The 26,935-nt window shown below is 40.1% G+C and overlaps 3 protein-coding genes across 3 annotated transcripts; 2 read left to right on the forward strand and 1 right to left on the reverse strand.

Annotated features, from left to right (window-relative positions):
• Positions 1–242: 242 nt before the first annotated feature.
• Positions 243–5,369, forward strand: noxo1a (NADPH oxidase organizer 1a). The gene is made up of 8 exons (XM_042392836.1): positions 243–435; positions 550–630; positions 737–809; positions 895–1,078; positions 2,258–2,451; positions 2,546–2,665; positions 2,820–2,934; positions 4,055–5,369. Exons 1-8 carry the CDS (start codon positions 370–372, stop codon positions 4,791–4,793), a joined length of 1,572 nt encoding a protein of 523 aa, XP_042248770.1. The 5' UTR covers positions 243–369; the 3' UTR covers positions 4,794–5,369.
• A 600-nt stretch (positions 5,370–5,969) lies between these two features.
• Positions 5,970–22,761, reverse strand: tbl3 (transducin beta like 3). Its single transcript, XM_042392820.1, has 23 exons — positions 22,572–22,761; positions 22,396–22,447; positions 21,263–21,358; positions 21,128–21,175; positions 20,875–21,016; positions 20,672–20,756; positions 19,452–19,622; positions 19,233–19,308; positions 19,015–19,111; positions 18,711–18,931; positions 18,425–18,566; positions 16,309–16,367; positions 15,995–16,101; positions 15,681–15,816; positions 13,450–13,689; positions 13,030–13,100; positions 11,700–11,856; positions 11,119–11,177; positions 10,526–10,629; positions 9,327–9,398; positions 8,731–8,889; positions 7,934–8,027; positions 5,970–6,906 (listed from the first exon to the last, which is right to left on the reverse strand). The coding sequence occupies exons 1-23, from the start codon at positions 22,601–22,603 to the stop codon at positions 6,525–6,527; spliced, it is 2,802 nt and encodes a 933-aa protein (XP_042248754.1). The 5' UTR covers positions 22,604–22,761; the 3' UTR covers positions 5,970–6,524.
• rnf151 (ring finger protein 151) lies at positions 22,458–26,265 on the forward strand. Its single transcript, XM_042392863.1, has 5 exons — positions 22,458–22,474; positions 23,226–23,289; positions 23,899–24,068; positions 24,187–24,283; positions 25,562–26,265. Exons 2-5 carry the CDS (start codon positions 23,287–23,289, stop codon positions 26,030–26,032), a joined length of 741 nt encoding a protein of 246 aa, XP_042248797.1. The 5' UTR covers positions 22,458–22,474; positions 23,226–23,286; the 3' UTR covers positions 26,033–26,265.
• Positions 26,266–26,935: the final 670 nt, after the last annotated feature.

A 26,935-nucleotide genomic window follows, 5' to 3' on the forward strand; every position in this document is an offset into this window, starting at 1 on the left:
CCGTTTCTTTGTAATCGGCTTAACCACGTAACCATGTCAGACAGAAATACTTTTCTGAAGCAAAATGACAACATAGCCAAATTGTTTCCTTAATGTTCCCGTAAACGTGCGGTTTCATTCTGACATGCAGAATCATGCATTGTGTTGCAGTGCCACACAGCCACGGGTTTTGGAGCAATGCTGGATTTTCCTGTACGTGACCAAAATATTTTCCACCTCTGCTTGCCAGCATGACTCACACAGCCACACCTGCGCCGATGGACGACATATAAATTCACCTGCAGAGCATTCCTACATCACAGCAGCTCACTGCTGGACTACTCAACACACTTTCTGCATCTTATCTTTGGCTTTTTTTTTTAAATTACCATGGGGGACCAGCGGTATCCCATTAGCGTCCGTATAATTGGAGTGTTGCATAAGGAGAAGAGCAAAGTAAGCGCAGATGGAGTTTATTTCGCTTCTGTCATTTAATGTCGCTTTTATGCCAAGACAGTCATAATATGTACCTATCGACGGTGTAATAAAATCTGCTTTTTCCTTTTCCAGTTGTACATGACCTCAGTGCTTTGGTCAGACCAGAATGACATTGTAGTTTATAGAAGTTTTCGGGATTTCAAGAAAATGCACGTGAGTATGAAACAAAAAAGTCAATTTTTATGTCTTGTACATGCAAGTTTGTGTAGATAAGACTTAATAAATCTTGTTGCCTTTACTCAACTGCTATTTATTACAGAAACAACTGAAGAAAGCGTTCCCACCCGCAAACAAGCTGAAGAAATCCGACAGAATCGTCCCCAAATTTACAGGTATGTCGTGCGTAATTCCCACCTTCTGTGAGCAGTGAAAGGTTGTTGTTGGGATTTTGACTTCAGGTGTCCTGTGTGTGTTTAGACAGAAAGATAAAGCGCAGCGGTCGGAGGAAAAGCCCCACCAAATCACTGGTGCGCCTGAAGCTTTTGCAGAAATATTGTAATGAACTCCTGAGCTGCGACCCGCGCGTCTCTCAGTCTGCAGACCTCATCCAGTTCTTCCATCCCAAAGACCAGGATCTCGAGCCCGAGTTCTCCAAGAACGGGTAGGCTAAAAAACACATTTAAAGGTGCACTATGTAAGATTTGGCTAGAATTTTTTCTTTTTTCTTTTAAACATTCAAAAATTAAAGCTGGAGTGCAGGACTTCTGGAATTATGAGCAATTGAGTAATAACAAAAACATTGTTGACACTGTCGGTGCCTACATGTAGGTGATTTCGCTTGCCAAAATTAGCATTAGCATTATCATGGTTAACCACAGACTGTAAATGCACAGTGCTAACCAAGCTAGCAGCTAGTGTTCGGGTCAGCTACCCTCTTGTCCAAATATGGTCACTTCTGGCTCCAAAAATCCGAAATGGCGACAGTCAAAATGCCGAAATCAAGTCTACAAACCAATGGGTGATGTCATAGTAGCTACGTTCATTATTTTTTGCAGTCTTTTGGCCAGTCTGAAAGCTGCTGCTGCTGAAAGTTTCGCTGTAGAACCATTAATTTGTCACTTTGTTAAGCTGTAACATTTTTTCAGGCGAGAAAGTAACCATTTAGATTCCCGATATGTGGTCAGTTTATCCAAATAACGACTACTTGGAAATTTGCACTGATGTCATTTGGAGATGCTGCTACTACAGCCACTGGCCAGATTGGAGAGCTAATCATTTCATTCAGCTATTTGGTAATTTACCACTGACTCTAATGTCTTTGTAGCATTTTGATATCTTGACGATGCCATGCACAGATTCACCGCAAACAGTAAGCTGGCCAAACCTTACATAGTGCACCAGGATGAACTCTGCCCTATTACCTCTCCTACATGTGTCTAACAGCAACGATTATTGTAAACACAAAATATTGTAAGTTATGAGTTTTGAAGTGGTTTTCTAACCTTCCAAAAATTTACTTTTAAGAATACTGGAATTAAAGGTTTTTTTTTTTATTTACATCCCTTCCTTACTAAATAATGTATGTAGTTTGGTGTTAAATACTAATCTGCACCTGGAGGTTCGGAAACAACCTGGTAGACTATTAAAGGAAGGAAAAGTTGTGTGTACCAGGGAGGCAAAAAAGACAGGGGCCCTAAGTGGATGCTTATGTATGCCAAGGGCCAAACAAGATAGTATCCAGACATGGATTAAGGAGCACAGGATATACCATTAATGCACAGATTAAGCATAATACATGCAGAAGTTCTGTGTTAACCTAACCTGCGTCTCTTGTCCTCAGAATCATGATCATGCCCTCAGAAGATGACATCAAGAGTGATGTGGGACACGGCGGCGGCGGTGGCAACGTGACTCAGCCGTTTGTCACAGAGACGTACAGGTGTGTGGCCCCTTACGAGACCAAAGACACCAAGAACAAACCTTTCAAAGTGGCGATGGACGAGAAAGTGGACGTACTCATCAAAGACAAAGCGGGTGAGCAAACAAGCTTCAGTCAGTTTGAAAATAGGTTTCATCAGCCCAAAAATACGCTCGAGGACCTGTGTGACATGTGGTTGTGTTGGCTCAGGGTGGTGGCTTGTGGAGAATGAAGACAAACGCATGGCCTGGTTCCCTGCCCCCTACCTGGAGAAAGTGGATGATGACGATGACGGGGATGAAGATTACATGGATATGACTGGTGCAAGAGGTGCCTCACTAAATACACTTTCTATTAAACTATTTCTTAAGACATATCGACACATATTTGTATAGGTGGTGCATACAGCAGCTTGCCTTAGTGGATGAAAGTTTGTCAAGATGCTACATGACATCGTATTTAAAGTCGTCTTTTTCACCCTCAGGCATGTACACTGCAGTCAGGAGCTACAAAGCCACCAAAGACGATGAAATAACCGTAAACATTGGCACAGTGGTGGAAGTCCTGCAGAAGTCTGACAACGGCTGGTGGCTCATCAGGTATTCAATACCTTTGACTTTTGGCTGAAACTTCTAACCTTCTTCTTCTTATAACTGCATTGATGATCGTGACACAGAGACCCCTCTCACAGTCCAAAGAAAGAGAAAAAGGATGATCAATACATGCTTATTTTTAAAAAACACAAATTGAAATGGAAGTGCTACAAACCTTTCCTTATAAGCAAAAGCAAATAACCCTGCAAATTCAAAGTTAAACAATGAAGCCTCTGTGAGGATCAAAATCCACTCAATCAGTGACAACAAACAATGTAAACACAATCAATCATCTATTGTTATGACCATCAAGACTGAATACCAGACAGTGTTTGAGCTTATGTCTTTACATTCTTTTGGAAGCAAATTCCTGTAGCTTGTGGCCTAAATAAGAGTCAGTATCTTGATGCAACACAAAACGGCTTAGTGTGGAAGCTTCTAGCTTGATTTCTTTTATAGAATTTCTTATCAATAGGTCTTGATAACACTTTATTTTACATGTCCTTTAAGTTTATATTAGTTTCCTGGAAATTTTTGGAGTAATTTGCCAGTATGTAACAATTCATTTTTAGGCTATTTTACTGAGAGGGTGGTGCAATTTGGTACAAATTCTAAGAAAAAACAGAAAAAAATATTCATGTTCATACATAGTTGTTAATTTGCAAAAGATCTTAATATAAATTAGACTCTTAACAATTCTTTAACTGACAGAAAATACTTCAGTGTGTAGTTTTGTGTGTCAAACTACATATTAATATATTAGCTTGTTCCTTAAAAACGCTATGAGCATATTTCCCATATACGACCAAATTACACCCTTTCAAAGAAATGTTACACAGCAGCTACTTTTAGGAAATTACTGAAAAAAAACATAATATGCTAATATATCATTTGACACACAAAACTACACACTGAAAGCCAAGTATTTTCTGTCAGTTAAAGAATTGTCAAGAGTAAATTCTTAAGATTTATTATTATTTGATGGTTCATGATTTGCAAATTAACAACGATGTATGAACCCAGATATAACTTACCAACTGAACCAACTTAGTACATTTTTCTTTTTTTGTATCATTTGTACCACCTGTAAACTAATCCAGATTTCAATGCTACATTCTCCCCACAGACACAACGGTAAAGCAGGTTACATCCCCACAATGTACCTGCAGCCCTACAACCACCCTCATATCCGCATGACAAGCCACCATCAAGATAAACGCGCCTCCTTGACGCTATCCTCCTCCCTGCTGACACCGCAGTCCCAGCAGCTCAGCCGCTCTCAAGGCAACCTGCTGCAGCTGCTGCCTGTCAGCCCCACCTCACCCAACCCACTCCTATCAAACAAGCAAAGGTCACACTCCCTTAACGTCCTGTCAGAGCAACCCCCACCGAGCATCCCTTCCTCTGCTGCCAAAGCTGGCGCCACACCCTCCTCTGCAAATCACGCTCCTCCACCCATGATCACGGTGGAGATGGATGGAGAGGAGCAGCAGCGAGAGCGGAGCCCTACAACAGATAGCGATGGAAGCTTTGTGAGCGACAGTGACTTCAGTCTCAGTGATGACCAGAGCTCCTCCTCAGCGAGCTCATTCCTCAACCTGAGCCTCCCCGCCAATGACGAGCGCCTGCGTCTCAGCCACACACCTCCGCCCACGGTGGGCAATCGCCTCAGTCCGACAAGCGGCTCAGAGGGGAGAATGCTCCCCAGTGTGTCTGACCCCAACCTCTACAAGGGCCCCACAATACCCAAGGTGCCACCCAGACCTCAGGCGCAGGACATCCTCACCCGCTGCAGCACCATCACCCGCAAGAACGCAAGCAGAAATGTTCTGTCACCCACACAAACTGAGGTACAGAGTCGATAAAAGTTTCTATTCTTAACTATGTTGACTTTATTTTTATCAGTCGGTGAATTTTTCTCTTCTCTGTTCTACCATTTACAACTACTGTCACTTTTTTTTTTTCACTAAAGATGTACTCATAGAAATGTGATTTATCAAAAAGTCTTGTTAATGTTTGGTCATTAAAGTGAGACTGGCAACAACTATTCAGAAAATGTACAAAAGGCTTAATTTTGGATTTCAGCAAAATCAGCTTAGACGTATAAACATGATTGATCAGGATACACTAAACATTCATAACTCACCTCTTTACAGTCTGCTCTGAATAATCTATTTTCCATAATGGAAACCTGTTGTTGTGCCTTATATGCATTTTGTCTGTGCTGAGTGCACAAAGATAGATAGATTTGTTCTGTTAACTGCACTGAAAGTAAATGTTTGTCTGAAGTACAAGAGTATGCAGACTGTTTTATTTCCTGCTTAAGTATATGTGTGTAATTATCAATGAAGATCAATTCAGAATGGGATGTAAAATGTAGATTGATTCTGGGTGTGTTGTGTTTACATGTTACTGTAGAGCTCTGAACAAATAAAAGCATTTTTGGGAACTTGGACAGTAACTCGGACTGATATTATTTTTGTACATTTCACACCTAAACATTACTCAAAATACTTCAAGAGACTTTGTCATGTTTAAGAGCTCAAGTTCAATGATATCCCCTCATTCTAATACATCTCGATCATCATTCAACTTCAAATTGCATATTTAGCAGCAGATGAAAGGTTATTAGTTATTAGTTTAATGGCCACTGGTTTAATTCTGACTCGGGACGTGCTCTCTCTCTGCCCATGTTTCTTGTCTGTATATTTCTACTGTCACTACCAGAAACTCATGGGGGATAAAATCAGTAAAAAGTTTTGCGTGTCTTACAAAGTCTGCAATCTATTCTCATCATTTTGTGCAACTGCTTACTCCAAAAACTGACTCTCTTTTGTGGTTTGCTTAAACTTCATGCTCCAGCCTGAGCTTTACTGAAGTATGAGGAAACCAAAGGGCAACAGGGATTTTTACCATGTTTCCATGAAACAATTAAGTCTTGAGTGACTGATGGATTATATATCAAACACTGCTGCTGCTTAGACAATTTAAAAATGCTGTATCACTTTATATTAAAAATAAAAAAAACACATTTTTATTCATTTTAAATCACAGGAAACAAATTTTTATTTTATAAACATTTGTAGTCATGACATAAAAAAACATCCTTGCTTATATAAGAGACCTTTTGTGTGGTTGTTGTTGTTGTTGTGGTAGAGCTGGTATATCAGGACTACACAACATTGCAGAAGTAGACAATGGGTGCTGGTATTTGCTGTAGGGGAGGATGGTCCTGACTGACAGCCTGAATGTTGATCTTTCTTCCTTCTATCTATCCTTCCTCCTCTTTTCCTCCCTACTGTCCATTTTATCTGAAGAAATCAGGGTGGTTAAGTTTACAGTGTTCTTCAGAATCTGCTCAAAGTCTGAGTTGAAGAACTGGTGCACCGTTTGAGACTGAAAGCTGCTGAGAGGCGAATACACGGAGAGGCCCATTACCTGTATAATTATCATTCCACACCTGTTTCTCCGTCTCTCCCCCCGCACTGACACACATTCAGTGTGTCGCTCCAGCTAATGGTCCGAGATAAGAAGATTTCCTGGGGATTTTTTTTACTCCAGGAGTGAGTCATCTGTGTTCAACTCAGTGACCCCTGTCAGCTGGTGAAAGTCTGGCACTGTGGCGTGGAGGACGCTGGAAGACATTTCACCGCTTTTACTGTCGTTTGATCCCTCTCTTCTTGATCTTCCTCTTCTGAACTCTCCTCACTTTCAGAGTGGTGGTTGCCGTTTGTTTTGGCGCCCCCTCCGTTTTGCGCTCGCCTGACGTTGGCAGAGGCTTTCTTGGTGGCGCTGACCTCATCGTCGTCGTCTTCCATCTCCTCGACAGGGCAGTTTGGATCTTCGTCTTGTCCGCTATCGCTGTCGTCTCCGTCTTGTTTCTCCTCACTGCTGCCCTTTTCTTTCCCCTTGTCAATCATAAATAGAGGCTGGGTCTTCTCAAGCGGAGTGGTATCCATTTCTTCATCTTGGCCCATGCTAGAGAAGATATATTGACATAGATTAGATTCATAAACCTGATCTTAAGTTTTATAAAAAGACAAAGCTTCAGACAGAAAAGAAAACTAGAAGCACCGCCTTGCAGTTGCCTCCACCAACTAGACAAGTTGCAGTTTACATCCATCTCTGTCCAGACTCATATAATAGTTGTAGTAAAGACTTTGAAGGAATTTAATAAAAGGTATTAAGTGTATTTTTCTTGTATGTGTTGACATGCTCAGCCAATAAAGCTGATTCTGATCACAACTTTTATGTAAACAGTGTCACATCTCTTGTCAATCAGATGTATTTGTCTTTTTAATAACACAAAGTTGTAGTCATGACAGTCGACTATGCTTCAGATATGGATGTTGCTGCAAGGAAGTGACAAATTCTAAAATGTGGATGCTTCACACACACATCTTCAACCATGTCATAGTGAAGGTGACCTTTGACCTTTTGGATTTAAAATGTTATCACTTCATCATTTTATCCTATTAGACATTTGTGTGAAATTTTGTCATAATGAGCGTATGAATTCTTGAGTTATGGCCAAAAACATGTTTTGTGAGGTCACAGCGACCTTGACATTTGACCACCAAATTCTAATCAGTTCATCCTTGAGTCCAAGTGGCCGTTTGTGCCAAATATGAAGAAATCCTATCAAGGCGCTACTGAGACATCGCACTCATGAGAATGGGACAGATGGATAGATGGAGAACCCGCAAACATAATGCCTCCGGCCGCCGCTATCGTTGGCACGTAGACATAAAAAAACGTGGCAGCATGTCTGGTTTAAAGCTGAGAATACTGCTCAGAAGCAAACATTTGACCTTTTCCACTTCCTGGATTCCCATCAGACAACAACAAACACAACTACTACTGTGTGCGAGGCCCTGATAAGATCGACTTCATTCTTTGTAATGTTTGCCAAAAATAAACACTGGGACAGATTGCGAGACAAAACTCTGAATGCACTCTCTGCTCTGCTCGGTTTTGGACTGTGACACCCCTAAACCTCTCTCACCCTGATGGTGCTCCAGCCACTCTCATCTTCTGCCACATGTAGTTAAGGAACATGGACTTCTGCAGCAGATGGCCAATCCTCTGCATGTGTCTCTCTGTGGGAGAGAAAAGAGAAAACAGTTCAGATGGGTTCATACTTACTTCTTTACAATACTGCCATTCTTACATCCACTTTGCCCATGTAAATTACAGTATAGTCTTTGTATGCCGCATTTCATGAACCGATACTTCCTCTTTCTTGTGTTCAGACTTAAAAATCCCGTTTGTCAAGTTCACCACATGCTCCAGTCAAAACCCTGTTGCCAGAGTCTTGACACAAACAACAAAATTTGACTCCATAATATCTATCTTGTCCTCTTTATATTGGCTCTTAATTGTAATAATGTTATATGTGTATGAACTTTCTTACTGAACCTTGTATATCACCGTGTGCCCTCAAATCATGTGACACGCTTATCAATCAAAGGAGGTTAAAAAGACTTCTAAAAAAGCTTATTTGGCACCTGTTCAAGTTTTAGCTTTTGCCATCCATGCTGATGGTTGTTTTGTTATGTTCTTGATCCCAATGGCAATCCCAATTTATCATTCTTTTGTAATATTCAATCTTTTATTCCTGGCCATCATGGCAGGCACAAATATTATTTTTCCTAATGATGGATTCATTCAATGTCTAAGGTTTGGGGAGGGGTGTTGCAGTATTCAGTGTTTTACAGTAATTTGGGCCTATAACTTTGATTTGACACATGACATTTGTGTCACTTAAACACACACGCGCACGCGCACATGGCCTCTGCTGACCTGTGTATGGGATGAGTCCTTCCAGGTGTGTGCGTGCACCCTGGTACTGCAGCAGCTCCTCGGGCGGCAGGTGTGTGAGGAGCACCCGGAGGACAGCCTGGGCATTCAGACAGTTCCTGGCGTTCGTGTTCCACACCGCACAGAACCGCAGGAGCGACTCTGAGTGAGGTCGAAGCCGTGACAGGGTGGTGCAGGTGGAAAAGGGAGGGAAGGTAAGAAAAGAGTTGGTCTTTATTATTTTCTCCGCTGACAGACATTCTCTCCACACCTTGTTGAAGGTTCATCTGGGCCGGATGCCAGTTTTGTGTTTGTAAGCAAGTTATTTCCTGCAGGCTTGTGAAATTCTCACAATTTTTTTTATTAACCATTGACCATAAATTTCATACACATAAAGCCAGAGCCATTCATGTGTTAAAATATGATATACATGTGTACTTGACATCCAGCAGGCCTTTTTTTAAGACATACGTTTCAGAGATTAATCTGAATGTAAACTTGTCATCAATTTTAGAAGATTATTCATTTAAACTGTTCTCCTAGTTATTTCTGTACTTCATCATTAAAAAAAGGTTTAAGGATATCTTTTTGACTCTTACCTTTCTGATCCACGCGAAGTTTAAGCACCGTTTTCTCCAGCAGCTTGTGGCCATCCTCCACCTCACGGATTGCTAAGAACAACAGAGAGCAACTTATCAAGAACAAAGGAGTAGACAGTAAAGAGGGTTAACATGGGCGATGTACATTTGTTCATATTAGAACTGTAATAATGATCACATATTATCATCACACGTAGATTACCAATTACTGAATTCACAGTGACGTGAGACGTGTCGTCATAGATCATCATATGTTGCCCATGTAGAATAATGGAAGAAATGTTCATGAGACAGCAGCGTGCAGATACTTAATCTGATTTAGTCTGTAACAGTATATTCATATGATTACATAACTGCACTATCGTGGTACTGCGGATGGTTGTGGGGTTCGGTTATTTGTGAAGGAACTATGTAGGAACCTGAGGAACCTGTTTATAATCGTGTCCATATTGCTCTCCATATGAGCACGACTAGGTGTGATCGATACCACTTTGCATTGTCCGTACAGAACCGAGAATGAATAAAGCATTGTGGTTAAACCTGCAATGTTTGACACGCTCTGAATGAGATGGATGCTGATTCATCCCCCTGCGGTGTAGCACATGAATGATGTCCCATCTAATTAATGTATAATTGCTGAAGCGTCAGCAGAGACGCAAACAGCAACAATCAGAACATAAATACCGTTTAATTGCCATTTAATTTGTAACTGAGGAATGTTGGGAGTATAGTATTCACATTATAAACAGTCTTCTGCCACCTGCATTTGAGCCGCCATAGTACGATGGGACGTGATGTCCTGTTCAGCTTCCGATGAACAAAATCAGTCACTTGACTTTGTTTCGTAAAATAACATGCCTTTTCTTCAGTGTCAATGGAAAGGACAAAAGGGGATGACAAACAGATTTTTTGAGTCCACAGACAATCACGGTGCACGCATCAATGCTTGTGTGACTCAACTCTTAAACCGGGCAGCCGCCCACGACGACAGATGACAGATTGACAAGAAGGACGTTTATCAAGATAACAGCAGATGAAAAGATGAAGGACAGAGATGGATTGGGTACCGAGGAATCCAATGTCTTCAGAACAACAAACACTACACAATAAATTAGGAACTTGTGTAGCATCAAAATGGTGAAAGTGATGAAAAACAGTTGGTGACAGGTCTGGTTAGAGAAAGTTTTAGCATGAAGTACCTTTGATAACAGTGAGCACAGTGTGAGGCTGGTCCAGAGAGATGGCGAGGCCCAGAGCCTTCAGATATTTCTTTTCATGGAGCAGGTTGGACAACTCCTGCTGCCTTCAGACACAAGAAACACACACATGTTCATACACAGGCAGACACGTACACATTTGTTACAACACCTGAATAATGATCCTTCATGTTTACTAAAAATACACACTGAAAATACACAACTCTACGATGACTAGAATATGCTTACAAACACATTTATTGATTTGATAGATAGATACATCTACATACATTAAATGCACATAATCAATGATCTGAAACCTGAAATTCCCTCATGTTTATCAGAATATCAGAGCACAAACATGGCCTTTGCTAGGCCTGATCTGTGTGACCTAGTGAGCTCCACCTTAGCCTAACATAGTCTCTGAACATTTATCAGGCGACAGACAGGCAGCAGGTCCGATCTGCGGCTGACTGATTCTTGCAGCATCTCTGACCTCCGACAAAAAGAGGAGGAGAGACTGTGTTTATCCGCCCCTCCAGACGGAGGTCCTGTGACATTTGATCAATTTTAAGATAATGTTGTGCGTAACTTACTTGAGTATCTGATCCTCCTGCTTGGCCTGCTCCTCTGCTAGCTCCACTTCAGTCACATCCTAGTGGTGGACAGAAGAAAACTTTTTTTTTTTTTTTTGCTATGATAATGTGTTGATCCCTGCAGGGGAAATTCTTCTTTTTCCTCCCATCAAAGAGAGGTCAGAGTGAAAGCTCAGCTAAAATAACCAGCTAGATAAGATGTGGACTGAATATCTTGCTCAAGGGTACTTCAGCAGACTGGAAACTTGCTGTCACAAAGAGCCAAACCTTCCAGCTGACATTACTGGAGGGCAAATGCAAATACTGATCCCAGCACTGGGAGTACTGTCAAGTGATTACTGTACACTGTTTTTGAAATGTACCGATTTTTGAGCTGTTAAATACATTTTTTTGCCTTGATCTTCCTTTCATCAACCTGCCTTGTGTGTTTCAATCTTATTAACTTTTACTTAGTGATTAAAAAACATCCAAACAACATTTATGAGCATTTTGCATCAAGCCAAAAACAATGTTGGAAAAATGATTTTCTGGACAGCAAGAACTCGTCCATTCAACAGGTGACTGTCAGTCCCATCACTTACCAGCCACACTGTGATGTTAGAGTCTGCTGACCCGGTCACCATCTTGTCATCTTTGCGGCTGGCGTGGAGACCCCACACTTTATCCTGGTGGGCATCCAGCGTCTTCACACACTCGTTGGTCTTTATGGTCCACAGTTTTACCAAACCGTCTGAGCCACTGAGGACGGAGCACAGTTGGGAGTGTTGGATTACAAATGTGTGTCAACAGGGAGACTTTTATTTAAAGACACTATAAGCTGCGTCCAGAATCCACACTACAAACAATGTATAGTGTACTCAAAACAGTCAGTATACAGACTGAAACACTACTTTCCCATCAACTATGAGGCCTGATTTTCTATAACAGTAATACACTTACTTTAAGGGCAGGTGTGTATGTGAATATATGTGTATACAGTATGTACTGTACGTATGTATGCATAGATATACCGGTATCTAGGTATAGTTTGTTGTTTATTTAAGAGACGGGTCTATTTTATTTATTTATTTATTTATCTTTCCCTCTAAAGTGTGTGCTTTGTGTCTGGTTGGCACATATGTACCACTTTTGTTTATATGTGTAATGTGTTCTTTAAAAGAAAACCTAATAAAAAGTAAATAACAAAAAAAAAAACCCCACTCTCGCACAATGCAATGCGCAAAGGAAATGGAGGAACTTCTCACACCTGGAAAAATGTCAAAGTAATTATAGATGATGGTGACACAGCTCCAAGAACAAAAACTGTGTCTTTCTTAAAAAAAATTGTTGACAACATCATTCTAAAGTCATAGTTAGATTGCTTTGGCTCAGCACACTATAAAAGTAAACTGATTTCTTGTATACTACTAAAAACAGTATGCTATAAAGTATATAGTACATATCGTATACTATTAGAATGTACTATGGACTTGGGACGGAAGGTTTGCTTCAGTAAAACACCAAAACAACAGAAAAATGCTTTAATTCCTTTTAAATAGGATTAATAGGTCACTTGGGTCGGAAGCCTAATTTTCAAAGCATAGCTTTGGTTTCACATTCCTCAGTCTTACTGGAAAGCAAGCGTGACAAATGGTGGTTAGTCTCAGACATCTAGCATGACAATTAGACGTTTGAGATAGCATGATAAGCATGCATAAGTGTATGAGAGCTTAGCTTTCCTGATCAACAGCACAATGTGACGTTGCTTTTTAAATCAGCTGGGAGGAGTTTTCAAATTAAGCCCGTCAATGCAAACCAGAATGAAGAGAGAGAAAAAAAAGATGTATTTTCAAATGTATCTGCAATAGCGTGTGCATTATTTTGTGCATGTACTTCTATGAAATATTCTGCATGAGAGGTAGGCGGGGTTACCTAGTGAGCAGCTGAGTGCCTCGACTCACAAAGATGACCTTCAAAACTGATGCATCGTGCCCTTCAAATGTCTAAACAGAAGAAAAGAAATAAAAAAAACAATCACATCATTTCTACTTCACAGACAAAAACAATCTCTGTTCAAAATTACAGTCAGCTATGGGAAGAGAGCTAATTAACCTTAACTAACAACGTGTCTATTGTTATCTTAATATATATAATCATAATTACTCTGGTGCAACACCACAGAACATTTCCTGTTGAATTGAGAGATATTAGTAGTGTGTTAATATGACGTAAAGCTTTGCAAAAGGAGGACACTTATAAGAAATGGAACTTGTATGCACTCAGTTATCCTTTCCAGTGATAAATGATACTCTGCACTCAAATGATACATGCACTCTTAATATCACAGCCCACCTTCAGGCAGCTGAAGTCTTGCAGGCTCCACAGTTTGGTGGTGCCGTCTGCAGAGGAGGTGGCCAGCACCTGGTCCACAGGAGAGAAGCAGACGGCCCAGACGCCGCGACGGTGGCCCCGAAACACCCCCAGCAGGCCCACGGTCCCCTCCCCCGCCAAGGACCACAGCTTGGCCGTGCGGTCCTGGGAGCCTGATGCCAGCAGCTTGTCATTGGGCGAGACTGCAACGCTATTGACATCCTAGACAAGCAGCCAGGGAGGGGATGAGGAAATGAGGATTAACTTTTGATCAGATTAACGGATTAACAGTTGATCAGATCCTAAGAAATATATAATTGTGAAGGAGGAAATTCAGTAGAAAAAAAAGGAGACAGTGCTGGGAAACTGATATTGAGAAATTGAAGGGTGGATCAGAAATTGCAATTTCAAGAGAAACAGATGTTTAAAAATTCCCTTTCACTACATTGCCTCCAGTTTCACCTGACTGAAAAGTTTTTTGGAAACTGGAAACTGATTCACCTGTGTGTGCGTGCAAAAGAGAGAGAATACTCACAAAAACATATATATAAATGCTATACTGAGTTTTTTATTAATATATGCATCTGAGTTGGCTTTTCGGTATTATATATCAACAATCTAATGACCGGTCTCATCTACTTCTTTCTATACTTTGCAATTACAGGAACCTGTAAAGGTGAAAGGTTAGACAGACATATTTTCCACTGGAGGAACTGGCTTTCTTGGCCTGGTTTCATATCTGATTTGCAGATATGTAACCAGACTTCTAACAGATCTTTAACATGTGTGTATTTGTATAACAGGTTTGAGACAGGGAAGGTAAGGCTGTGACAGCAGTGCTGCAGGAGGAAAAGGAAACTAAGCATATTGTACATGTAACAGAGGATCTGCAGATCCAGCGAAAACAATTCAAATTTAAACTCACACTAAAATAAAGTATAGTGGCTTCTTGAAGTCTAATAAGTCAATTTCTAGCTGAAGAGAAGACTATTTGTGAGAATTCAGACATATTTCTGCTGCAAGTAAAAACACTGGTGAATGACTGCACCATTAGTCCAAATGCACTGACAAAGATTATCGGGGCTATATGCTAATAGGCAGAAAGAAGTTGTGAGAGCAGCGACACCTTTTGAGAGAGAACAATGGCATGAGGTGTCAATACCCCTTCTTCAAATGACAGAAAAAGCTGTCAAAGAGGGTGATAGTGCTGATGAAAGAAACCAGGAAGTCTGAAAAGCGAAAGCCCGTTATTGGAATCATTTGGACAGGATATTTGCTCCATTGCTGCTTCTGTTCTCAAATGACAGCATGAATACAAAACAAAACAATTTGACCGCAAGGCACAAATATTAACCAGGGCCAGCTGTATGGGAGACTACACTGAGACCCTCAATCAAACCAAAATGTTATAGTCATTTGATAACATAACCATGAAGAGGAGTGGTGAAAACATCTGCCATGTGTAATAATGGACATAAAAAAAAAAAAAAATATATATATATATATATATATATATATATATATATATATATATATATATATATATATATATATAGCTGAAGGTTAGAACATTTTTTGTAAAGTTTTTCCTGTTCATACTAAAATCTGGCATTGCTCGGTCTGCATTTGGTGAGATGGAAATTTTTCTCTCTTCTCAGATTTGAAAAGAAGTACATTAATGGAGGATATTAAATGCTTGTGAAAGTTCCTTTTTGAGATTGAACAATAAAAAGGTTAAAGTACAGATGTTTGCTTTCTTTGTTTCGGTGTTAACGTTCAACCAAAGCAGAGCTTTTATAACATACAGACAAAAGCTTTTCAACTAGAGGAGGAAGCATTTCTCAGGTGAAATCCAATGAAAGATCTGCAGACACACCCTGAACGTTTGGCTGAGCTCTTAGTTTGCCATCTTATGCTATGATTTGGGTTTGGTTTGCAGCTGATTGATCACTGATTGAAAGCTTATCTCTGACATGCTTTCTTATAAAGGATTAATGCAGAATTTATCTTTGGGACATTCAAACATTGCTGTGAATCATTCTTTCTCATCATCTTTACTCTACAAAACTAGTGATTTCCATTTAACACAAAACTATTTAACACATTTTTGTGTGTACTGTATATATATGGCTTCTTTTGCGCATGCTATCAACTGCACATGGTTGCAGTTTTTTGTTCCTGGTGAACTGTGTGCAGTTTTTTCCTTCTTGTACCTTATCGTGTGCCTTCTCTGTGGCGCGGGCGGTCAGCTGATGTATATCTGCTCCTGCCATAGACAAGTCTGCAGGGAGATCCCACACCTTTACAGTACAGTCCTGACTACCAGACACGATGAAAGATGCCTTCATCCTGGACATAAAAAGATGGAGCATCATTATTGTCACATAGATGTACAGAAACACACTGATTTCCTTTGTATTTAGGAACAATTTGATCTTTTTTCAAGTTTTACCAAGTGAATCTATAATATGTGTCCCTACACGGGATAATAAAACACACGTGTGACTGCAGGAAAGTGAAGTGTTACCTGGAGCAGGTGATGGAGCCCACAACATTAGTGTGGCTGGAGCCGTGGGCCACGCAGTGAACCTGCCCACTGTCACTGTCCATCTGCCACACACGCACTGACCTGTCCTGAAGACAAACACAGAACATACTAATGTTATTGTTGGCATAAATGTGGCTTAATAATCTCTAATATTTATAGAATGGCTTCTCTTGATCGTGTCCATGTGTTGATATTTATGGTTTTGCATTGAAACCGGAACATCTGCATGAGCCACCTGTCTAAACATAGTTCAATGTACATATTTATTGTTTCCTTGTCTGCAGTGTGCTCACCTTCGCACAGCTTGCAAATAGAAAGCCCTTTTTGAACACGTCCAGTGAGAGGACAGTATCTGTGGAAGATAAAAAGATAAACATAGTAGAGTGTGCCAGGAAAGATAAGCAGTTATCAGACCTGCTCACCAACATTTTTTTTATTTCTAACCTCTTCCACTCCCCCCTCCCTACCATCGACACATTTTTTGTTCTTTTTTGGGAAGGGCAGGGGATGTTTAAGGGGAGATAACAGGTCAACAGTATATGTCACATAGAAGTGGTATACATCATGAAGATTAATTTGAGGTGCAGCTCAGCACTGTGTGTCAAGTTTTACTAGTCATAAATCTGTAATGAGCATTGTGTTTTGGTTAGACGCATATTTAAATTTTGAAAGTTTAGAGTATGTAACGGTTTAGAACATTATGATGGCCATTCCCATGATCAATTATGTCTCATAAGTTGTTGAAGCAATTTTTGGGTTGATACCATTTATTACACAGATTTGGTGTAAAATTGAACCATTTTTGGCCAATCGAGAATTGATAAAAATGGTCAAAAATCCCTCCAAAATACCATATTGCGACACCAAGACTTTGAGGAACACCACAGAAAAATTCATGCTGTGATTTAGTATCAAAAACCTTTGACATTTGGAGATTTCTGTAAGAATTGCATTTTTCAGCATTTTTTGGATGGCGAGTACTTCTGTTCTGGTAATTCCTCAGAAACCCCCTAATTGTCAATATACCTAGAAGAGCCATACATCCCCTGATTGCTCTAGGTCTCTAGTTTGTGGTTGCAAAGTTTCATGAGGATGTGACTGTCCTTGAGGTCACAATAGGTCATTTTATACAGTGAGGTCAAGTGTTAAAAAATGGTCTCACTACAATGAAATGGCTACTATGGGAATTAACATCATCACACATGAATACATTTGGGCTCATTGAATCCACAAGAGTCTCAGCTTTCCAGTCATACTAAATTTATGCAATTCCAAAACTGTTTAGGGACCCCAGTATGCAGAAATATTCAAATACACCATTTTTAGAATAGGTGAAAATAACACATTTATACTGCATGCAAAAAACTGCATGATTTTTGCCTAAAACTGCTTGGGATTAGCATAAAGTGGGCATGTCTGTAAAGGGAAGACTCGTGGGAACCCATAGAACCCATTTTTATTCAGATATCTTGAGGTGAGAGGTCAAGGGACCCCTTTGAAAATGGCCATGCCAGTTTTTCGCTCGCCAAAATTTAGCCTAACTTTGGAGCGTTATTTATTCCCCTTACCAACAAGTTAGGATGACATGGTTGGTACCAATGGATGCCTTAGGTCTTCTAGTTTCAAGTGATCTTCACTCTGGCTTTAAAACTTTAAACCCACTACAGCCTCTGAAAGACAGTAATGTTGGCCGAGGCGCTGGCGTCCTTGTGGAGTTTAAGAGGTTAATCATAAACCCTGACTGTCTAGCATCTGAATTCTTTGGATTTTAGTTGCACTAATGACAACTTTCATTTTCACTAATTCTGCCATCATTTATGGAGCCTGTCTTCAACCTTTAATAAGTGTTTTTAATTTATTAGTTGAGTGGTATGAAAGCTTTATATTATTCCATTACCTTAAAATTACACTACACTATATAATCAAAAATATTTAGAAATGAATTTTCCATTTATTCAATTGCCTTTTGGATTGTGAAGCACTGTGCAAGTTTACTCTACAAATAAAAAGGTTATTATTATTATTATTATTATTATTCACTTTATGATAAAAAACAGACAGCACACTAACTAACATTTTTCAGCTTTTTTTTTTCCCCTCACAGATTTTCATTTCCAGTCACTCATTTATTTCCAGTCATTGAGAAACTACTGCAACTTTTAGAAACAACAGTCAACATTGCAAAAATAGACCTAAATATGCCTGTTTTACCAATATTACTAGTTAGGTGAGGTTGACATGTGTTTAGAAAAGTTGCACAAGTGCATTTCTTTAGGACAACACGTCCTCACTCTAGCAACACAGACTACCATAGATAACTTTCAGCTCTTCTGCAAAATTAATAAACACACTAGTATGTGTCACACATAGGTATAAACATACACCTGCTGCCCTCTGCTGGCGACTGACCTGTGTGTCCGTAGAGGATCTGGCAGCTGTTGGTGAGCAGCTCAAACACCTTGATCTGGCAGCTGTTAGTGGCCACCACGATGTGGCTGTCACCTTTACCCAGAAACTTCACGTCCAGCACCTCGTCGCTGTAACCCACAAACTGCAAGGGGAGGATGGAGAGGGGGAGCAAACAGAGAAACAACGTTAAAAATGACTTACTAATATATACTGGCACATATATTGGCAGTCTGACAACAATAAATATTAGCACTGGTACTGGTACAGGTTTCTTCCCAGTACCCACCTGTTGCTGTGTGGTGAGACCGGGCAGCTGGTAGAGCAGTATGTTGTGCTCTGCAGTGACTGTGGCCAGTCTGGAGGAGGCAGGCAGGTGAAGCAGGTACACTAAGCTGCGGGGGTCGTCGTCCTTTTCTTCCTCGTCCTCAGAGATGGGGCTGAGGGTGGAGGGGAGGGTCTGGGTGTAGACACAGCGCGCCGTGCTGGCCTCCCACACTCTCAACACACCTGCAGTGAGGAAGGGAGAAGAGGTGAGTGACAGAAAGTGAGCGAACACAGATTCAGTTCTCGAGACGGTGCAGGAGCCAAACCTTTGCTGCCAGCTGTGATGAAATGTAAGTCTTTGCTCTTTACTCCGATCTGAGAGAAGTCCTGTTTCTGAGGCAGCAGCACAACACCCTCCACAGCCTGGACACAAAGGCAACACACGGAAATGAACAAATGTAGCTGCAGCGCATGATGACTGAATGAAGATTTGGTCTGTTAGGATGATGTTCAAATAATACATTAGCATCCATTAGCGATTTACCTCATAGACCGGTACAGTTCTCTTGGCTTTCTGGCTCTTCAGATCCCACACTGTGCAGATCTTATCTCTGCCAGAACTACAAATAAAGATTAGCACACAGTTACAGGCATGAAAAAGTAAAACACACAACATTAGAGACCCAGAAAATGCCAAATGCTCAAGATTTGATTTAACACAACTTTGATGTACCCATCCACTGAGTGGCTGATTTTACAGTACCTGATCATGGTGCCGCCATCTGCGCTGAAACTGAGAGACGTGACAGCGCTGTAGTGGCTCTGCAGCACACACACACACTGGCTGGAGCGCAAGTCCCACAGCCGAATGCCGCAGTCCAGAGACGAGGAGAATAGCTGCAGTCTGTTGATATCTGGGTGAAACTCGACCAGGCTGCAGACACACACAAGGATGATTATATATATTACATTATTTTACATATGTTACAGATTTATTACAAATCCTCTGATCATGCCAAATTCAACCAAAAGCCATTCTCTCATATCCTTCATGCCCTCCATCTGGTTGTTCAATGTACTATATAGAGACTATAATGTGTTTGATGGTGACTAATAAATATGTATGATTAATCTACTGTCTTATTTGAAATAAAGGCCATTGTATGTGCAATCCTGGTGTATTCTGGAAATGTCCTGCAACATGGCAGCACCTGTGACATTCAAACTGACTGTAAACCTGTTACACTGGTTGAATTAGAGCAGCTCTGTTCATGAAACACTCAGTTGTTTCTTCAGCTCAATAAGGCTGCAGGAATAGGACTGGGTATCAAACCTTAATACTTTTTTTAATACAGACAACAACGTGTCCATAACAAAGGCATCGAATGTCTGGACAGATACGTAATCTATCTGTTCTTTGATCATATAGTTCCTGATTTAAAATTAAATTTTATCCAATTTTAAACTAAATAAAAAAGTGCTTTTATCTAGAAACTATTTTTACCAGTTCACTGCCATTTCTTGATTTTATACACTACTGCTCAATCTTACAGGATCACAATTATTAAGATGGTAACGGTGTAAGTGGTTATGGTAATGATAATTGTTGTTATACAAACACACACACTACTGTTTTACTTATATTTTTAATAGTTTACTATTGTACTTCTTTCCTCTTTTAAAATATATCTTAATGTTTTACCAATTTAAACAGTCACTGATTTTCTTTATTTAATCTGTTAAGCACTTTTAGCAGCATTTTGTGTATGAGAGGAGCTACATAAACAAAGTTTATTATTATCATTATTATATTAACTCAAGTATTGTATATGCAAACAATACCCCGGCCTGTCCAGGAGTGACTCACTAATCTTATCCCTTGGCTGATTGTAGTGTAGTAGTGTAATTTAGTTAAACCAAAAAACAGCTTCTGTACATGCACATTATTCACAGCATTTCTAGTTCATAGATATCTTGACTTACTGCACAACACCGGATGACCCTTTAAGGTTGTGGGTGCAGTACTGCTTCACCACATCCCAAAGCTTTATAGTGCCGTCACAGCCACCTGCAAAACAACAAGAAGACAAACTCTGCAAACTGTGTAATGTCCATGTAGCAGAATCACACAGAAACAAGCGCCATGAAAGTCTAAACTGATTGTCATTAGTTGTGTGCTGGCTGACCTGTGGCCAGGAGCGTGGAGGTGGAGTCAAAGGTCATGCTGGCTACTGGCACAGTGTGAATGGCCCTCCAGGAGCGCGTACACTGAGCTTGCTTCCAGTCCCACTGCTTCAGCAGCAGGGCCCTGCTTGCTGTTACCAGCAGCTGTAGAGAGACACAGAGACATAATGAATATTCTACATGCTGATATTAAAAATGTTTACACCATGACGTTTGTTTGTGTGAGGTAATCAGGCGATTCAGGTGTTTGCTTACCTCATCATCACAGCTGAGTGCGAATGATGTGATGTCCTCTTGATCATCCTGCAATCACAGTATGGGCAGATATGATAAAAAGGCTCTAAAGATAAATAAACATGTACAAAATGCATGAAATGGTTCTGGACTCACGTGTTCAATGCTGTGGACGATCTTTCCTGTGCTGATCTCCAAAACATTGACACGGGATGCACAGGTGCAAAAAATGTACTTCTCATCTTTGCTGATCTGAAAAACAACAGGTTAATCAAAAACTAAAGAGGCAGTGTGCTGATTTTACACATCAAAGTCAGTTCACTAGTCACGCGGAAACTATTTAAATCGTGAAGAGTTGTGTAATGAGCTTTGTCTAAAACTCAAATTATGCTTTCAATGTCTATGTGATGTAAATTCTGCTATCTGCAGTGTGAATCTCAAAATGTATGACTGCCCAGACTGAGCATATAAACTGAATACATGTGAACATGTCTACCTGTGCACACGCACAATGTTATATAAACAGAACCACATGAAAGTCCACTGTCCCATTGATTCTGGAGTGTATTAAGATCTTGAGAAAATAATCAGTGTAATGTCATTATAATGTCATCAAAATCATTGTCTTGAGCTTAGGATACTACACCTTTATAGATGCAACAATTAATCAATAATCAGCAACTATTTTGATAAACAATTAATTGTGCTGTTTTTCCTCAACGTATATAACTGTCAATTTAATATCTTAAGATTCAGGACTGTTGGTTGGACAAAACAAGAAAATCAAAAGCATCACTGTAGGCTCTAAGAAATGGTAACTGGCATATTTTCCACTATTTCTTAACATTTCACAGACCAAACGATAATAATCACAAGATTAATTGCTAATAAAAATAATGATTAGTTGCAGCCTGATATGCTTTTATAAAATAAATCATGGATCACAGATTGAGGGTGTGGAGTTTGAATGGCATGGACATTTATCAAGCAAGGAAAGTTTAATGATACAAGTAATGTTGAGTTGCATCAGGGGAAATTTAGGATCCAGTGTTTTTGGAGCTTGTCTTGGACCAGCGACTAAAAAGTCAGGATATCTCAGCCTCTGCTGCATCACTTTGACCACTCTTGAAAAAATCTGTCCCTCACAAGTCCCCAAACTTTCTGGAAGTTCAATGCTAAATCAGCACAGTGCCTCTTTGAGATGATTTAGGTTGGTCCACCAGGTAATACACACTAATGTCAGCAACATAGAGACACTTGAGACACAAAACACAAAGCACAAAACTCACCTGTACTTTTCCTCCTTTATAAAAAGGCTCAATCTTGCTAGAAACATCATAACTGTGGGAAAATAACGGAAATAGGAGGGTAAGTCGTGGCTACTTTAAATGACAGTAAAAACACATGTAGCTTAGCTTGTGTTAGCCAGCCAACAACCTGCACGTGCGGTGCAACGAAAACTTACTTTGTTTTGAACTGAAGATTTGTATTTGCCATCTTGCTCGCGATAAAAATGCCAACCCCGGGATATTTCGGCTATTACAGTGGTGTAAATGACTTATTTCTCACTTCGCACGTTGGCTACAGTCAACACATCCATCCCGCATGTTGATAGGAAGAGTCGCGCACTTTGTACGTCATCCGAGCGCACGGAGCTGTGATTGGCCAAGTGGTTTTTTGCTCACAACGTTGAAAAAATCTAATTTCTATTGTCAATATTGAGCCTAATTAGATCGATTTTCATATCATAAATCATATAAACTGAGAGTTTGTGGAAAATCAAATTTAAAATTAAAATGCGTGCATGTTCTGTGGTCATACAATTCGTCACTGTGGCTCAAAACAATAAACGCTGCTGAGCTATTCATGTTAAAAAAAGAAGCTCCTGTTTGACATGTGGAGGCTGTGCTTTGATGCTAGAACAGCAGGGAAAGGACGCGCTTCATGAGAGCCATTATCTCCCTTCGTTTATATAATTTACTGTTGTCATTTGTCCGCACACACACACACACACACCCACAAACACACACACACGAACCCTCCTTCATGTTTTGTCAGGAATGTTCATGTGTGTGTTGCATTGATAACGCGGGTGTGTGTTCTGTGTGTGACATGTGAGGGGACCGATATGGAGTAAAGCAGCACCGGGAATGGAAACACGGTGAGGGAAGGGGATTATCATGGTGAGTAGCAGACAACTTCTGTTTATTTTTGTAATCTAGGTTTTATGTCTCACATCTATTGACAGATACTTGAAACTTTTACACGTAGTCTACATATTTTAGGCTTTATGGGAACTTGACGTGATTTTTGTTTTTCGAAGCTTAAATTGTAGAGGCTATAGTCTTGTATGTAGCTACTGTATATCGTGGTACTTTTTATTCAATATTTGAATTAACTAACAATGACAATTAAGTAACTCTTGGCCAATTTGATGTGCTTCCAAGTATTTTAAAGTGATCTCATCTTATTTTCTGAAGAAAAAGAATACAAACAGAAGGATTGTGGCTGTTTTCTTTAATCATGTGATCAGTCATATGACTTTCCAGAACAATTCTGTTTTGTCATCTCCTGCCTTTATGTTGGAAACACTATGGATGCTTGTAGGCAGCTGTAGAGTCGTGGTTTACAGCTGTTGAAAGAATATTTACCCGTTGATTTACCTGTTGTTGCATTAAGTGTCACAATATGTCCGTCTACTCAGGTCTGACCCCCAATATCTCCCTGAAATACATTATAAGTGTGTATTATGATGAGCCTGAATGAAGTAGTGTTATATTGGCCACATCCAGGCGGACCCAGAGGTGTCAACACAGAGCGGGGGCTATGATGTGGAGCTGTTTGTGGACACTCCAGACTACGATCTGATCTGCACCATTTGCCAGGGGGTCCTCAGGTGTCCAGTAAGAGCTGCATGCCACCACATCTTCTGCAAGAAATGCATCCTACAGTGGCTGAAGAGGTACTGAACATGGATCAATACCACTGGACATTGTAAAAAAAAAAAAAAAGTACAGTATTGGATTGTTATTAATATCTAGTCTATACAGTAGAACATCAACATCATTTATCCTCTTCAGACAGGAGACCTGCCCCTGCTGTAGAAAGCCAGTGAACCCAAGCTTGATCTTTGTCATGTTCAAGCTGAGCAAATCTATTGGACGCATGAAGATCAAGGTAGGAAACTGAGAATAGGAGGAGAGTTGAATCTGTACACATTTGTACACGTTTGTAGTTATCATGACATCTCTTATTATTATAATTAAGTGGCTGTATATATACAGGTTGCCCAGTGGCTTATTGTAGATTTTATCAGGCCATGTCAACGTGTTGATACAGGGCATATTCATATCTATTCATATCATATTGTAAAGGTTACAGTCAAGATGTCACTTTGGCCCTTAAATGGTGACTGTCTGTAACCTCAACTAATGATTATTTTCATTATCAATTAATCTACTGAATATTTTTTAGTCAACTGATTAATCATTCAATCTTTTCAGTGTCATAAAATAATGGAAAATGTCCATCGCTAGTTCTGAGAGTCTATAATTGTCTTGTTTTGTCTGACTGTAGTGCTGCTGCCCCATATAAAGAAGATGTTATTTGGCACTGGAAACTTTTAAAGGGATGTTAATTGAGCAGGCCGGCAGGCAGGAGTATATGCAAGAAATAGTGATATTTATTGACAAAAATATTGATGAAACAGAGGCAAAAATGAACCTAAACTAAGCTGAAGCAAAGAACAAACATATAATCTGCAGCCTCACATCAAGCTGCTACCAGTGTTTGGTCTTGTACCTTCTCAGCCTCACCTAACTAAAACATACCATCTACTGAGGTTACCACAGGGTGAGCTAGACTGATACAAAGCTTTCAAAACACGTAGAACATTGATGTAGAATTTCTCTTTTACTGCTGACAGATTATATTATTATTATACAGAATGTCATTTACTAAAGAACAGTTTTATGCTTCTGACCTCAACTTGACAGAGCCCAGAGACTCACTGCTTAGTGCGGCTAATGATACACTTGTCACTATCACTGATTAAGCAGACAATCTGCCCTACCATCACAAAACTCTAAAAAAAAAAAAAAACACTAGTAATGTTGGGAGCAAAGACCCAGTGAAAAGGTAGAGGAGTGACCTTTCACAATGACTAATAGTCCAAAACCCGAAATAGCTTGTCAGAATGATTGTTGATTAACCTCTGTCAACCAACTAATCAGTTAATTGACTTATCATTTAAGCTCTAAGCAACAGTCATCTGTTCAGTAACTAATTTTGCCTAAGTTGTTCTCAACACCAGTAATATCACATCTGTTTGATAATAACAGTCTTCAAACAGTACTTGTAGTTAAGAAAGATTGAGTGAATTCTCTAATTCTGTAAGCATTTATGTGATTAATGTCTTTTTCTAGCTATTGATTAGTTTGTGTGGTCTCTTCTTAGTGTAAGAATGAGATCCGTGGTTGTGCAGAGACCTTCCCCCTCTCAGAGCAGTACTGCCACAGCATGAGCTGTCTGTACGAGCTCATCCCCTGCCCGTACCAGGGCTGTCGCGCACAGCTCCTCCGCAGGGACCTGGACACCCACGCACGCCACTGTGACCACTGGCGCCAGCCCTGCCACATGGGTTGTGGCACGATACTCTCCCACCGCACCGAGGCTCAACACAACTGCTACAAGCAGCTGAGGCAGGAGTACGAAGCCAGGCAGAGGAACCACAGGGCCATCGCCACTGCCCTGCAGAGGAAGATGAGGAGGATGCAGAGCACCATGGCCCACATGAAGAGACAGATAGGGCTGATCTGTGAGAGCCTGGAGGTGATGGACGACCTGCACGAGGTGGAGGAGGAGGACGCCGGAGAGAGCAGCGGCAGCTCCGGTGGGACTCCAAGTAGCAACAACAGCAACTGCTGAGGGACAAGTTAGTTGCTGCTGCTGGTTGGCTACTGCTGTGTATAATTTCTGCACGTGTTCATTTCTTTGAAGGTGTGTGTTTGAAGATGTAGGTAGGTACGGTAACAGTCGAAAGTTTGGACACACCTTCCAATTTTGTGCTGTTGTTTCATCTATTTTGTAAATAAAGTATATAACATTACACTGTAGGTTGTTTTCATTCATCATTTAAGAGGAGAGTGGAGACTGTGCTTGTTGACAAGTGATGAAGGATGCTGATCAACACAGTAATGCAAAACTCACCTGCACTTTTCCTCCTTTATAAAAAGGGTATTCATGTCTACTAATGTTAGCAATATAATAATATAATAATAATAATACACTTTCTTATCAACTGATATATTATAAATAAATAATAATAAACTTTATACAGCAAAGTTACAAGGTGCTTTACATCATTAAAACATTAAAATACTACAATTAAGCAGTACAATAAGACATTTAAAATAAAAGAGAATAAAATAGCTCTAGTATGAGATTAAAATAATTGTAATAAAACAATAAAACAACAGTAGCAATGAAACAGATAAGACATGTTGGAAATAAAACAGCGTGGTATCAATTAAATGAAACTGAATAGCAATAAATGCTTTTTTTATGAATGTTTTTAATCATACCTTTTGGTCAGTGATGAAAAAACCTGTCGCTAGTGGGCAGCAGTCAGCGCGTTTTCTCGTGGAGGAAATATCGCGATGATTCCTAAGGATAAAACCCGGCGAGACTTCTCTCGGGTCTTCTTCCTGTTATAACGATCACGTAAGTGGACCGATGAATTGTTCATTCTAGTCAAAATCCGCGTTTATCTCACGCATCGTCCTGCCAAACACATTAATGTTTGCTATAAAACTACACAAGAACATATTA

Source organism: Thunnus maccoyii, chromosome 18 (genome assembly GCF_910596095.1).
Source record: "Thunnus maccoyii chromosome 18, fThuMac1.1, whole genome shotgun sequence".
Lineage (NCBI taxonomy): Eukaryota > Metazoa > Chordata > Actinopteri > Scombriformes > Scombridae > Thunnus > Thunnus maccoyii.

Bases quoted from the DNA above. Each gene is read 5' to 3' on its own strand.
- noxo1a (XM_042392836.1), top strand. From the start codon at position 370: ATGGGGGACCAGCGGTATCCCATTAGCGTCCGTATAATTGGAGTGTTG. The intron at 1,079-2,257 runs GTAGGCTAAAAA...TCTTGTCCTCAG, and splicing joins CCCGAGTTCTCCAAGAACGG to AATCATGATCATGCCCTCAG. The intron at 2,452-2,545 runs GTGAGCAAACAA...GTGTTGGCTCAG, and splicing joins ACTCATCAAAGACAAAGCGG to GGTGGTGGCTTGTGGAGAAT.
- tbl3 (XM_042392820.1), bottom strand. From the start codon at position 22,603: ATGGCAAATACAAATCTTCAGTTCAAAACAAA. The intron at 15,817-15,994 runs GTAACACTTCAC...TTTTATGTCCAG, and splicing joins GGCTCCATCACCTGCTCCAG to GATGAAGGCATCTTTCATCG. The intron at 11,857-13,029 runs GTAACCCCGCCT...CTCCGTCCTCAG, and splicing joins GGCACTCAGCTGCTCACTAG to TGGCTCAGACGGTTTGGTAA.
- rnf151 (XM_042392863.1), top strand. The intron at 24,069-24,186 runs GTACTGAACATG...TATCCTCTTCAG, and splicing joins ATCCTACAGTGGCTGAAGAG to ACAGGAGACCTGCCCCTGCT. The intron at 24,284-25,561 runs GTAGGAAACTGA...GTCTCTTCTTAG, and splicing joins TTGGACGCATGAAGATCAAG to TGTAAGAATGAGATCCGTGG.